This window comes from Mus caroli, unplaced genomic scaffold, assembly GCF_978045245.1.
Source record: "Mus caroli unplaced genomic scaffold, Mus_caroli_1 scaffold_6, whole genome shotgun sequence".
Classification (NCBI taxonomy): Eukaryota; Metazoa; Chordata; class Mammalia; order Rodentia; family Muridae; genus Mus; species Mus caroli.
In genome coordinates, this window is record NW_028227261.1 from 31,172,223 (window position 1) to 31,186,512 (window position 14,290).

At 43.6% G+C, this 14,290-nt stretch overlaps 1 protein-coding gene across 4 annotated transcripts in view; it reads left to right on the forward strand.

The window, feature by feature from the left end:
* The first annotated feature begins 312 nt into the window (after positions 1 to 312).
* LOC110292285 (protein argonaute-4) overlaps positions 313 to 14,290 on the forward strand; it is a 44,755-nt gene continuing 30,777 nt past the window's right edge. Inside the window, exons 1-3 of one of the 4 annotated variants that reach the window (XM_029476146.2) lie at positions 313 to 384; positions 8,820 to 8,985; positions 14,012 to 14,132. In XM_029476146.2, the coding sequence (XP_029332006.1) occupies positions 14,028 to 14,132 (105 nt within the window). In that variant the 5' untranslated portion in view covers positions 313 to 384; positions 8,820 to 8,985; positions 14,012 to 14,027. Of the gene's footprint in view, positions 385 to 758; positions 1,028 to 1,070; positions 1,251 to 8,819; positions 8,986 to 14,011; positions 14,133 to 14,290 lie in introns of those variants that run through there. The other 3 variants (XM_021159525.3, XM_085838949.1, XM_029476147.2) reach the window with 3 other exon arrangements.

Consider the following 14,290-nt stretch of genomic DNA (forward strand, 5'->3'; position numbering starts at 1 on the left):
CACCGTCTGTGGTACCCAATGGCGGGCTCCAGCAAACTAGAATGAGAGTGTTGTGCCTTTTTAACTAATAGACTGCCGTTGCCCCTTTAGTTGACCAGACAGCCTATGGTCGTGTCTTAACTGGAAGTCCTGACTGGAAACTTTAATGATATTTGACTCGCTGAGCTACCTGCTGCCTTGGTGACATGTTGACCAGTCTTGGGACCCAAAACAGAACCTCCTTTCCCTGCACAGGGAAGGAAGGTGACAGGATATGTGGTGTCCCGGGTGGGGGTGGGGGTGGGGTAGGAGGAATGACTGAAGGTGACTGAAGGACCGGTTGTGCCTGAGGTGTCCAGGGGTCATCTGTGGTGGTGGTGGGGCGATGGGGAACAGGTTCCTAAGGTGAGTCTCAGGACGAAGTGGAGGGCTTGTGGGTCATCAAGGACTGGAATCCAGCTCTTTCGATGGCGACTTGGAGGAAGGTTGCCTGAGCGGGGACCGGCGGAGCGGCTTGCGGGACCGCAGGCGAGAGGGCCCGCTGGCGGAAGGGCGGGCGCGCGCCTGACGCGTCCTCTGGGCTCGGCCCCCAGGGCGCGCGCCCGTCCCTGCCGCACCCCGCCCCCCTGCCTCGGTCAGACTCGCTGGACCCCGCGCGTGCGGGGCCGCGCACGCCCCCTTCGCTAGCCGGGACCCCGGACCGCAGGCGCCTGGTGCCCCCTCCCCGCCCGGTGGGCGCGCGCCGCCTCCCGCTCCCGCTCCAGCTGGCGGCGGCGGCGGCGGCGGCGGCGGCGGCGGCGGCGGCGGCGGCCGGGATTGTTTTTGTTGTCGCTGAGGCCGGAAGAGCCGCTAAAGAGCCGGGTCCCTGTCCCCGGACTGGGCGCCGCCGCCGCCCCCTGCCCAGCGCCCGCGTCTTCGCGGCGCCGCTTCAGCGCCAATATTCCGGAGAGCAAGCGTTACGCTGCGGCGGCGGCGGGGCCCGGAGCGGGAGGCGCTGGGGGCCGGAGCGAGGCGGCCCCCGTCGCCGCCATGGAGGCGCTGGGACCCGGTGAGGAGCGCGTTTGGACCAGGGTCGGACCTGGGGCTCGGGAGGGCAGACAGACCGGCGGAAGGGACTGTCGCTGCCCGACCGTCGCGCGGACCCGGCTGCCGGCTGCCAGGCCCCGGGAAGGAAGGGGTCCCATGCCCTCGTCCCTGGGGGGCGGGGGCCACGCCCCAGCTGAAGACTCAAGGTCTATTCGGGACCCGTCTAAGAGAGGGAGGCTCAAGAGGTGACCCGAGTCCCCCGGGGTAGGGCAGACCTGTTCGGACCTTAGATTTCTGTTCACCGTCGCCGCGAGGCTAGCTGGGGCCTCAAATGGGACCGTGTGTCTGGGGCACGCCGAGGCCCGGCCGAAACCTGGAAGGCCTTCTACCTTCTGTCAAGGGTTTTCTTGGTGTGGGGCAGAATCCCTGTTTTCTTTAGCATTGGCATCTGGTTCCTTAGATGGGGAAGAGAGATCCACTCACTCATGACCCTGAAAGCCAAAGGGAGGAATGCCCGTTCTTTTTCCAAAACCCTGAAGTTTGGTATCTGTCAGTTTGTCAGTCCCAGAGTGCTGTGGAATGACAAGCCAATACTCTCCAGCCCGGTCATCAATGCCCTGCGTCCCCTTTTAATTGGGTTATCAGAGGCTGTTAAAATCAAACGAAAATTTGTTTTTGAAACTGTGATTCTTTGCTGGCTATGGGTGGCTCCTGGTTCTCTCTCTCTCTGCTCCAACCCAAGGAAGCGTTCCAAACTCTATGAATACTCCTTGTGCTCCTGTCTCAAGCCCTACAACAGGTTGCCAATGGCTTGGCTAAGTAGGGCAAGATTTAGGGGCACTGATGGAATTAGTTTTCATATTCAAACCTTGTCTACATAGTAGACTTAGTTGTATGTTTTTTAAATTCATAGAAAATTAGGTTTATTTTTTTTGCATTTGGAAAATTTGCAGGTTTGTTAACTTGGAACATATTTACATAACTGAGTGATTAAATCCTATCTTTATTTGCTGCTTAAGGTTTTCTTAAAAAGCCCACATAATCAAATGTCATAGGCCTTTAAAAAATAAATCGGCTTAGCTGGGCATGGTGGCATATGCTTATAATCCAAACAGTTCTGGGGTGGAGGCAGGGAGCTCCAGAGTTCAAGGCCAGTCTCAGTTACAAAGTGAGTTTGAGGTAGGCCTGGGCTACTTGAGATCCTGATTATAAAATAAACAAACAGGTTTGAGCCTGCTCTAGTGGTGCATACTTATAATCTCAGCATTTGGAAGGCTGAGGAAGAGTAAGAGCTTGAAGATAGTTTGGACTACATAGACTGTTTCTAAAGGGAAAAAAAACACATTGGTTTGTTACAGATTGTCAAATATATTGTTATGTATATTTGATAAACCTCAGCATATTGTGCTGTTATTTCAGACATGTTCCTATAGATAAAGGGATGCTTATGGCTTTAGGACTGTACCAAACTTCTATTCAAAACTAATATAGTAATTTCATACTTGGGTTATCCCCCAACCCCCACCTCCACTTCCCCACAACTTACTTATGGTGAACTTCGGTTTCCTCTTCTCTAAGACAAGGCTAATGTGCTATAAGACTGACAGTGTGAGAATGAAAGCTGACGTTTGTGCAAAGTCCTGTCAAGTTCAGTACAGATGTTCAACAAATGTTTCTTTTCTTCCGTCCCATGAGTAACTTAAAACTGAAGCAATTGTTGCAGTTATTAGCTGAAATGGAAAGAGATGATGTAACTGTGCGTACAGCTGAGTTTCATGGAAAGACTCACTAAGGAGCTGCCTAGGAAACCAGCTGCCCACCCTCTTTGCTTTGCTTTTGGTTTTTGCAGGTTAGAGGACTTGGAAGTTTACTCAGAAATGCTGGATTTGTAGAAAATGAATATTCATTCACCCTATTTAAAAGGCATCAATGATTTAAGCCAAAATTTTACATAGATCTTCTTCGTTGAATAATGTTTTCCTGTGTGCCCTATAGCAGACTCTTGGTATCCACCTTAGAAACTCAGTTACTAACGAGTACTACCAGTTACTTGTTGAGCATGGACTGGGAACAGAGGGAGCCCATGGATTTGGTGGGATGTTACTTCTAGGCTGTTTTTAGAACTTAAGAAGCACTTTTGCTTCCATTAGAGAGGGCCTAGCTCTAGTGTGTTGGGTCCTCTGCACTTTAGCAATCCCTGGGAGGCCTCTTAGTCCTGCTCACTCCTCTGTCATGGCCCAGGTTCATCATCTCATTCATTTTGGTTATAGTGATTAGTACCTTAATTTTTGCATGCTTTTCGTAGTTGTTGGCTTGTTTATTTATGTTTGTTTTTGTAGTGCTTGAGACCCACGAATAATAGGCAAATGTCCTACCACTGAGCAGCAGCCCTCCAGTCCTTTTTAGTACTTTATAACTTGTGAAATACTTTTATATGGGCTGGAGAAATGACTCAGTGGTTAAGAGTACTGGCTGTTCTTCCAGAGAACCTGGGTTGGATTCCCAGCACCCACATAGTGCCTCACAACTGCCTGTAACTCCAGTCCCAGGGGAGCCAACACCCTTTTCTGGCCTCTGTGGGCACTGCATATATGTGGTACATGGACACACATGCAAGAAAAATATGTACACACATACAAAAATAAATAATTCTTTCTAAGAAGATAGTTTAATAATTATGAGCTCATTTGAGCTGTACTGGGTGGCTTATAACTTGATCTCAGCACTTGGAAGGCTGAAGATGAGGGATTACGGAGTCCAAAGCCTAGGTCACTGAGGAAGAAGCTATCAAAACAAACAGCAACAACAATAAACCTCACCAGCCAACCATTTAACAAACCAGCTAACCAAACAGACGAGCAAATCCTATTAACCCATTTGATCCTTTGAGAAGTAGACAAAGCATTTATCTATTTTCATTTTACAAATGAAGAAATGAGATTCGAGGAGTATAAATGACTTCATCGAGACTCATAGCTCTGTGGGAAAATGAGGGCCAAAGTGTGGGGCATCTTATATTTACTCTAACACCCTCTTTATTCAAGGCTGATCTCATTCATTCTGAGTTAAGTCATAAACATCTTGTTTTCAGAAAATGTAATTTTTTGACTGTCCAAAGTCCTACAGACGCTCCCAATATAAAACCCGAATATCTGTGAGCATTATTAACTCTGACCGTTATGCAGCTGTTACAATAGCTAACACTTATTGAATGCATAACTATTACAAAGTACTGTTAAGCCTTTTGTGGACGTCATCTCCTGGAATCCTCACTATAGCATTGTGAGATAGATGCTATTATTACCACTTACCCCTGTTTTATAAAAGTGGAACCTGAACTATAGAGAAACTCGGAAATAATAGCCTGATACTGTACAGTTAGGAAATGGTAATACTAGAACCAAACTCAAATCCAGATCGTTTGGTTCCTGAGGCTCAGCTACTATGTTTTTTTTATTAAGTAGATAGTTGTTAGATAGTTTGCCTAACTCAAAGAAACTGGCTTTTGAAGTAAAATTTTTAAAATATAATTTTTCCTTTTTTGGTCTTTTGAGACAGGGTTTCTCTGTATAATCCTGGCTGTTCTGGGACTCACTCTGTAGACCAGGCTGGCCTTGAACTCAGAAATCTGCCTGCTCATGCCTCCCAAGTGCTGGGATTAAAGGCGTGTGCCACCACTGCCCGGCTAGCATATCATTTCTAAATAAAAATCTATGGTTATTTAGAGAAGTGGTCACTCACCTGACTTTCTTGTGTCAAAAAAAAGAGACATAAAATAGTTTACTCTACTTTTTAAAAAAGATTTACTTATTTATTTATTAATTTATATGAGTACATTGTAGCTGTCTTCAGACAGACCAGAATTGGGTCCCATTACAGATGGTTGTGAGCCACCATGTGGTTGCTGGGAATTGAACTCAGGGCTTCTGGAAGAGCAGTTGGTACTCTTAACTGCTGAGCCATCTCTCCAGCCCACATTTCTTTCTTTCTTTCTTTCTTTCTTTCTTTCTTTCTTTCTTTCTTTCTTTCTTTCTTTTTTTTTTTTTATGCTAAGGATCAGCCTAGGGTGTTGTATCTATATCTTGTATCTTGTTGTATCTTGTATCTATAGGGGCATCCTTTACCAATGAGCTGTACTCCCAACCTTATATTTAACCTCTTTTATTTCAATCCCTTTGCCATTTAAGTACTTTAGAGAAGTATAGATAATCAAAGACCTGTGAAATCTAGGGAAGAAATGGGAGACTTAGATCCAGTGACTGTTACAAATCTGTTTCCTAGGGAACTCATTTGATTCAATTCTGCTTCCAATTTCTCCTTTTAAGCTGGATTCTTTGTAATTTTATTTTACAGTGATTGCTTACTTGTATTTTGTGCAAGGCTGATTTATCTGCATGGTTTCATTGGGTTGATTGGTAATTGCCTTACCACACCCCAGTGCATCCCAGTGATGCATTTCATATGCCACGTGCTTTTGCACTGTTGAAGAACAATTGTCACGTTTTGCATATTAGGGCTGAGGTTTCTGATTTCTACCTGGCTTTAAGGTTGCTCTTCCACATGTATGGAATTCATACAGCTTACTGGTTTTGGGAACCAGAACTGAAATTCTAGTTTTTTTTTTAAGAATTTGTGTAAGTCTAGTACAGAAGACAGGACAATATAACAACTTGATCCTTTTAAAAATTATGTTTGGAAGCCAGGGCAGTGGTGGTGCACGCCTTTAATCCCAGCACTCGGGAGGCAGAGGCAGGTGGATTTCTGAGTTTGAGGCCAGCCTTGTCTACAGAGTGAGTTCCAGGACAGCCAGGGATACACAGAGAAACCCTGTCTCGAAAAACAAAAAAACAAAACAAAACAAAAAATTATGTTTGGTGTGTGTGTTTGTGTGTGTGTGTGTGTGTGATCAGTTCACTGCGTTCACCATGCGGACACAGGGATTAGACTCAAGAGTTTGGCAGCAAAGTACCTTTACCTGCTGTGCCATCTTGCTGGTCCACAGGTGATTTCTTACACCTGAGCTAAATCCTACCCTACACACAGGGTGTTGTGTATTCAGGGGATAGATCTTCCTTAGAAAATTGCATCTGAACTACATTCTGAAGTTTAGACTTTAGGAGGAAATGAACAAGAAATTGAATATGTGAAGAGATTTTTCAATACTTTAACTATTAGTACATGGCGATTTGTCAATACAATTTCCATGAAGATATTTGCTGTGGTGTCCTTAAGTGATGTTGGACCACAGCAGATAAGTATTTCAAAGCTTTCCCTTTTTAGTGGCTTCTCAGCCAGTAAAATGTCACTTTAGTAAGAGAACTTGTAACTTTCCATTGTAACCACAGCCTACTTTGCTCAGTGCCTATCCATAATGGAGAAGATGCTTATTTTTTAGGCCAGTGTCCACTTGATATTCTCATTAGAGGGAGATTGGTTAGATGAGTGCCTGCAGGCTGTGTCTACAAAGTCCTTTCCCAAAGAAGGTTAACAGAGGTTCAGTTTTGAGGGGGGGGATAGGGGTCAGGAGGGAGAAGGAAGAAAGGGAAAGGGGAAGGGGAAGGGGACAGGAGAGAAAGAGCTGTGGTAAAATAGCCTAGTAAACGATGAGTTTTGATTATTCATTGTATAACATATGTTACTATACTCTGTGGGCCCCGGGGAGATGGCAGTGCAAGTAGGAGAACCTGAGTTTGGATTTGCAGCACCTATGTAAAAAGCACATGGTCAGCTCAGTGGGGGATGTTGTCTCGGAAAGTAAGGTGGAGGGACCTAAGAGATGGCTCTGTGGGTTAGAGCGCTTGTTGCTTTTGTAGAGGACCCAGGCTTGGTTTCTAGTACCCACATGGTGGTTCACTCCAGTTCCAAGGGGTCTGATGCCCTCTCCTGGTGTCCACGGTACTAGGCAGGCATGTGGTACACATATGTACATGAAAGCAAAACACTCATACACATAAAAAATAAAATAAATCTAAAAAAAAAATGTAAGGTGGAGATGATAGATGAGAATACCTGATATTGTCCTCTTTCTATTTTTTTTTTGTTTTGTTTTGTTTTGTTTTTCGAGACAGGGTTTCTCTGTGTAGCCCTGGCTGTCCTGGCACTCACTTTGTAGACCAGGCTGGCCTCGAACTCAGAAATCCACCTGCCTCTGCCTCCCGAGTGCTGGGATTAAAGGCGTGCGCCACCACGCCCGGCTTCTATTTTTTTTTTTTTTTTACAAAGTGTCAGTTTCTTCACTTTATTTTTTATTTTATTTTTTTAGATATTTATTTTATTTATTATATGTAAGTACACTGTAGCTGTCTTCAGACACTCCAGAAGAGGGCGCCAGATCTCGTTACGGATGGTTGTGAGCCACCATGTGGTTGCTGGGATTTGAACTCTGGACCTTCGGAAGAGCAGTCGGGTGCTCTTACCCACTGAGCCATCTCACCAGCCCCTATTTTTGTTTTATTTATTTATTTTTTTGAGACAGATTCTCACTTTGTAGCTCTGGCTGGCCTGCTTCTGCCTATGAGGTGCCAGAATTAAATAAACACCATCTTACTTGGCTCCTGGTTTTATTTTGTATTATAATTATTTTTTAAAATTTTACTAATCATATTTTGTCTGTTTGAGTCTCTTGCCTCCATGTATGTCTGTGCACCATGTGCATAGCTGGTGCCCACAGCAGCCAGAAGAGGGCATCAGCTCACCTCTCATTGGAATTACAGATAGTTGTGAGCTGTCATTGGAATTACAGATAGTTGTGAGTTCTGGGAATCAAATCTAAGTCCTTTGGAAGAGCAGGCAGTGCTTTTAAGGGCTAAGATATCTCTCCAATCCCCTTATTATTTTAATGCATTCAGTGTGTGTGTGCGCGTGCGTGTGTGTGTGTGTGTGTGTGTGTGTGTGCACACGCGCGCGCATGCATTAGAGTCAGTTCTCTCCTATGATGCTGTCAGTCCTGGGTATTAAAATAAGGTTGTCAAACTTGGCAGTAAAGTCTTTTATTACTGAGCCATTTTACCAGCCCCTATTGCTATTTTTTGAGACAGGGTTATGTCTTTGAGCTCTTAAGTATATTCCCTTAGCATCCCAGGTGTGTACAACCATGCCACCATGCCTGGCTACATGTTATTATTTTTTTTAAAAGAAGTCTTTTTTTTAAGATCTATTTATTTATTATATGAGTACACTGTAGCTGTCCTCAGATACTCCAGAAGAGGGCATCAGATTTTGTTACGGATGGTTGTGAGCCACCATGTGGTTGCTGGGATTTGAACTCGGGACCTTCAGAAGAGCAGTCGGCGTTCTTAGCCACTGAGCCATCTCGCCAGCCCCTACATGTTATTTTTTAATGTATATAATTTTGCCAGATGACATGTGTTCAGCTCCCAGCACCTACATGGCAATTCACAGCTGTCTGTATTTCCAGTTTCTGGGATCTGATTCCTCACATGCAGCCAAACACCAATATGCATAAAAAATTAAAATGTGACATATTTATTTTAAAAGTTATGTGTGTGAGTGTTTTGCATGCAGGAATGTATCCCATGTATATCTGGTGCCCATGAAGGTCTGAAGAGAGGCATTGGATCCCCTAGAACTGGAGTTACAAACTGTTGTAAGCTGTCATTCTGGGAACAATGCCCGAGTCCTCTGGAAAAGCAGCCAGTGCTTTTAGCCTCTGAGCCTCAGCTTCAGATCCAAGATTTTTTTTTTTTTTTTAATATCAGAACATGTTCAGGGATAAGTAAGACCTCAATAATTTTAACTGTCATTATTCCTCTCATTACCAAATAGCACAATATATGTTTTTTCAATCTCTTTAGGACCTCCAGCCAGCCTCTTCCAGCCACCTCGGCGTCCTGGCCTTGGAACCGTTGGGAAACCAATTCGACTGTTAGCCAATCATTTTCAGGTTCAGATCCCTAAAATAGATGTGTATCACTATGATGTGGATATTAAACCAGAAAAACGGCCTCGTAGAGTCAACAGGTAAGAATCAGAAAGAGTAGACTTTTAAGTGCATATAGTTCAGACAGTGTGTTAAGTATCGTATTGTCTTTGGAAGTCTCTCAGCAGGTAGGCATTGTTTTACCCTAGTAGTAAGTGTATGCCATGATCCTTTTCGGTTGTCCTGGTAACTCTGCTGGATATAGCATTGATCTATCAGTAAATACCTGGTCTTTGATAAAGTGAACATTGGTCATCATCAATCAAAGGTACCAGAAGTTTATGACAGTAGGTGAAGCTGTCAGTGTATGGGAAGTAGAGTTATCTGGAGGTTTAGATGTTATCGCTTTGTACTGTACATGATAGCTAGCATCATGATGTAAGGATTGTCTTGAAAAAAAAGGACTGAAGAAAGCTCCAGGAGAAGCCCTGCTTGTTTCTAGCATTAGTCAAGAGGGTCTGATGAAGTGACCTGGCTGGTGGGTGTGGTCAGGTTGCCCATATGAAGATGCCCTGTAGCAAAAGCACGCACACACTCGCTTCCCTGTCTCTGCCTCCATGTGGTCTTTTGACTCCAGCAGCCTCCGACCCGAAGACTCCAGCATTGCTGCCAACTGAGCTATGTGGCGATGTTTAGGGAGGTTTTTTTGGTTTTGCTTTATCCTTTTAAAAATTAAAATTATACTGCAATAATTTGGCTTTCTGGTATAGTTTAGTGTTGTATAAGCCCGTGATTGTTCAGCCCAGATAGAGAGATCACTCATCTTTTGAGACAGGGTCTTGATATGCAGCCCAGACAAGCATTGATTTACAATGTTTTTTAATTCAGATCTTCTAGTTTTAAATTTCTGAGTGAGGACATGTGCTTTAAATATTTATTTATTTATTTATTTATTTATTTATTTATTTATTTATTTGTGTGTGTGTGTGTGTGTCCTGGCCCATGGAGACCAGAAGAGGATGTCAGATTCCCTTGGAGCTGGAGTTACAGGCAGTTTTGAGCGGCCCAACTGGGAATCGAATCTTAACTACTGTTCACTGCTGAGTTACCTCTTTAGCCCCAAGATACGCTAGACATGCTAAGGTCATGGTGTTTATTAGATCACAGAATATGTGAAATTAGATTTAGGGGAGATGTGTACTGAAAGTAGGCATTTGAGAGTCATGAGTATGTTGTTGGTAAAGCACAATACTGAATGAGATCCAGGTAGGATGTGAACATGGTTACAGAGAGTAAGACTCCAAACAGCCCTGAGGGCTAGGTGTAGGCCTCCACAAGAATCTTGCCAAGAAAATGGGCACACTGAATACATGAAGTTCTCTTGAGAGATGAGCTAGCTTCTTGAAAACCCTGAAAGAATATGATTAGAAAAAGAAGGAGAGGCCGGGCAGTGGTGGTGCACGCCTTTGATTCCAGCACTTGGGAGGCAGAGGCAGGTGGATTTCTGAGTTTGAGGCCAGCCTGGTCTACAGAGTGAGTTCCAGGATAGCCAGGGCTACACAGAGAAACCCTGTCTCGGAAAACCAAAACAAAGAAAAGAAAGAGAAAGAAAAAGAAGGAGCGAAAACGCTGGTGCTCAGCTGACAGGCTGGCTGGTACCACACACACACACACACACACACAGGTGCCCAGGAGTGAGCTGCAGGAGCCTGTCCTGGAGCCTTCCTAACTAAGCAGGTGTAGAACAGGGAAACGACCTTCTAGGCCTGGGAGAGGACTGATGTTTGGGGCTTTGAGATGTCCATATGCTAATGGGCAAAACTTGATAAATCAGCAAATAAAACATATCATAATGAAAAATAAAGCAGGGATGGGGCCAGAACTGTAGCTCAGTAGGAGAATGCCTGTCAGTATCCACAAACCCCTGGATTTAATCTCACAAACCAGGTGTCATCGCCACACTAGGGAGAGGTCAAGGTCAGCCTAGGCTGCATGAGTCCCTGTCTCAAAATAAATAAATAAGGAATACAAACTGAGAAATTATCCTCTTCTAATATGGAAAGAATGCGCAGCTCTTAAGTTAGCTTTTTAAAAAGTGAGACTATATTAGATTACATTTCTCTATCTACCATTCTTTCTCATGATTTGTTTATAAGTGTGGCTTTCCTACTGATTTCACTTATAGTTTTGATGGCTGTGATATTTGAGTTAGGATACAGTTCACAAACATGGAGCTTAATAAGGTTGGTAAGGTAGGGGCTAGAGAGATAGTCAAGAATGCCTTTTGCTTTTGGAGAAGACTGGAGCTGGGTTCCCAGGACCCACATGGGGTATCTTACAGCTTCAGGAGATCCAGTACCCTCTTCTGGCCTCCTTAGAGAGTACATGTGCACACACACATGCACACACACACACACTCTCTCTCATACACACTCACACACACACAGAGTTATCTTTTTTTTTTTTTCTTTTGGTTTTTCGAGACAGGATTTCTCTGTATAGCCCTGGCTGTCCTGGAACTCACTCTGTAGACCAGGCTGGCCTATAAGTATATAGATATACTTATATATCTCTATCTATCTAACTATATCTATATATACATACATACACAAATGGGTTGGTTTATTGTAGTTCAAGTACATAAATTCAGCATTCAAACATCTTAAAATTAAACTTTTTAGAAACAAAAGTTCAAACATTCAAACAGGAGTAGTTTACAGGAACACCCAGAAAGGGAGTTTTGTTATCTAATTGAGAATATTGGTAGAGATCATTCAGTGGAGAATAAAGAATGTTTAAACCAGGATTCCATTCTGGCCAATATGTTAGTTATAAATGTGGTTCATACCTGAAAAGAAATTACTAAATACATCTTCTCCTAGGGTAAACAGGACTTGGCCTGTAACTCCAGAGGGGAGAATCAAAGCACATACATGAACAAATACAACTAAACTGTTCTTTAGAGACAAAGCTAAAAGTATGTCCTTATATTATTCATAGTCTCTGGAAGAATTCAATTCACGGTTTTCTCTTTTGCCTGCTTAAAAAAACAAAATAAAAAACAAATTCCAACTTCAGTTTTCCTGGTGTCTGTGGTATTTTCGAGCTCCTACCACAAATTCTCCTGTCTTGCTGAGTAACACTGCTAATAAGAACATCACCAAGTCACTGGCTTCCACAACTTATGAAAAGATGATTTTTAGCTTCGAGATTTTAAATTTACTACAGACAACCTATATTTGAGTATGTATGTCAGTCATGCGACACAAAGAAAAGCATTAACTATTTTCAGTGTTCTGTCCCGAGACTGCCCACGACCGCTTCTCCTTCTGTTCGTCAGGTGGTTTTGCAATAGGCTGACCAATGCACATATCTGTAAAAACCTGAAAATTTGGCCATGTAAGCATTTTCAATTAACAGCAAGCCCATGGAAGGGTATTTAGAATTGTTTTGTTGATCGTCTAGTGGACTCTGATGCTGTAGGAGGAGGGGGCGGACCGCGGCGATCCAGGTCATCAACGTAGGCCATGATTAGTTTCCTCCTGTCCTCGGGCACACAGTCCAGTACTAGATATGTTTGTCATTCTGCAAGATCTTTTCTACATCTTTCAGATGCTGATCAGATTTTTGGATCTGTTTTGTTTGTTTGTTTGTTTGTTTGTTTTTCATTTTTCCAGACAGGGTTTCTCTGTGTAGCCCTGGCTGTCTTGGAATTCACTCTGTAGTCCAGGCTGGCCTTGAACTCAGGAATCTACCTGCTTCTGCCTCCCAAGTGCTGGGATTAAAGGCATGAGCCACTACTGCCCGGCTTGGATCTGTATGTAATGAATTTGGTCTCTTTCAAAAGTGTCCTGACATCAGCTTTGGCAGTTTTCACTGGCTTTAGCACTGACAACACTGTGAACTCGGATCCGTCTGTGTCTTGTGTTACATATTCCAGTTTCCAGGCCATTTACTTGAGGAGCTGCACAGAGTAAACCGCTGTATGCAAGACTGAAATGGAGCCAGGCGTGACTAATTGAGATTTCTGTCTAATACAAACTAGATCGGTAATCTCTTTTGGAGTGAGAATATTTAATAGCATTTTTTGTTTATACTATCTAGGAACTTTTTGGAATAAAACAAGGTAGTATGCAGAATAATAAACATTAGCATTAGAAAAGGGGGTTGACCTACTCATTTGAATACCATGCATCTTGGATATATTGATTTACAAGTTTCTGAGTTCTATTCTTTATTCTAAGACCTTCTAAGATTCTTTTTTTAAAAGAATTATTTTTTTTTTATTTAATGCATATGAGTACACCGTTGTATCTTCAGACACACCAGAAGAGGGCATCAGATCCCATTACAGATGGTTCTGAGCCACCATGTGGGTGCTGGGATCTGAACTCAGGACCTCTGGAAGAGCAGTCAGGGCTCAAACTGCTGAGTCGTCTTTCCAGCCCCAAGACCAACGTTCTTGATAAGGATTCTGGTTTTATAAGAAACATCATTTAGTAGTAAACATCCACACAAAGCTTAGATGCCTTAAGTATATTATTCTTACGAAGCTATAGTTACTTTCTTTACATTCTTATTTGTGTGTGTGTGTGTGTGTGTGTGTTGTGGCATGTGTGGAGGTCAGAGAATGACTGGAGAGAATTGGTTTTCTTCATTTACCTATAGGTTCTGGGGTTAGCTTTATCTGCTGAGCCATCTCATTGGTCCTCTTTTCTTCTCTTCCTCTCTCTCTCTCTCTCTCTCTCTCTCTCTCTCTCTCTCTTTCTTTCTTTCTTTCTTTCTTTCTTTCTTTCTTTCTTTCTTTCTTTCTTTCTTTTTGGAAACTGGGTCTCATGTAGTCCAAGCTTGTCTCAAGCTCAGTATTTAGCCAAGGAGGATTTTGAACTCCTGATCTTCTGCCTCCACCGTTCCAGCATTGGGATTGCAGGTGTGTTCTATGTGCCCACTTGTGCCCATTTGTTGTTACCTTCTTTAAGTTATTTTGTTTTCTTCATTACTTGAGTCATCTTTGTGACTTTTGGCTTTTTTTCTAGTGGCACCACACAGAGTCAAGATGAAAGCGTGGAGCAGCTTTCTGTTGATCATTTCTCAAAGCTAACTGCCTCTGTCTCCATTACTGTTAAGGGAGGTGGTAGACACTATGGTGCGGCACTTCAAGATGCAGATATTTGGAGATCGGCAGCCTGGTTACGATGGCAAAAGAAACATGTACACAGCACACCCACTGCCAATCGGACGGGATAGGGTAAGTCCCAGCAGGGGCCACTCAAGGTTACTCAGTGGCAGCTGCAGATGGCAGAGGCCTTCCTTCTGGGTCACCGTCAGTACTTTTGTTCCTTCAGTACCGCTGCGAGGCGTGCTCATGCCGCAGTGCTTGTGAGTTGGTCCCCGTGTGGCTTCCAG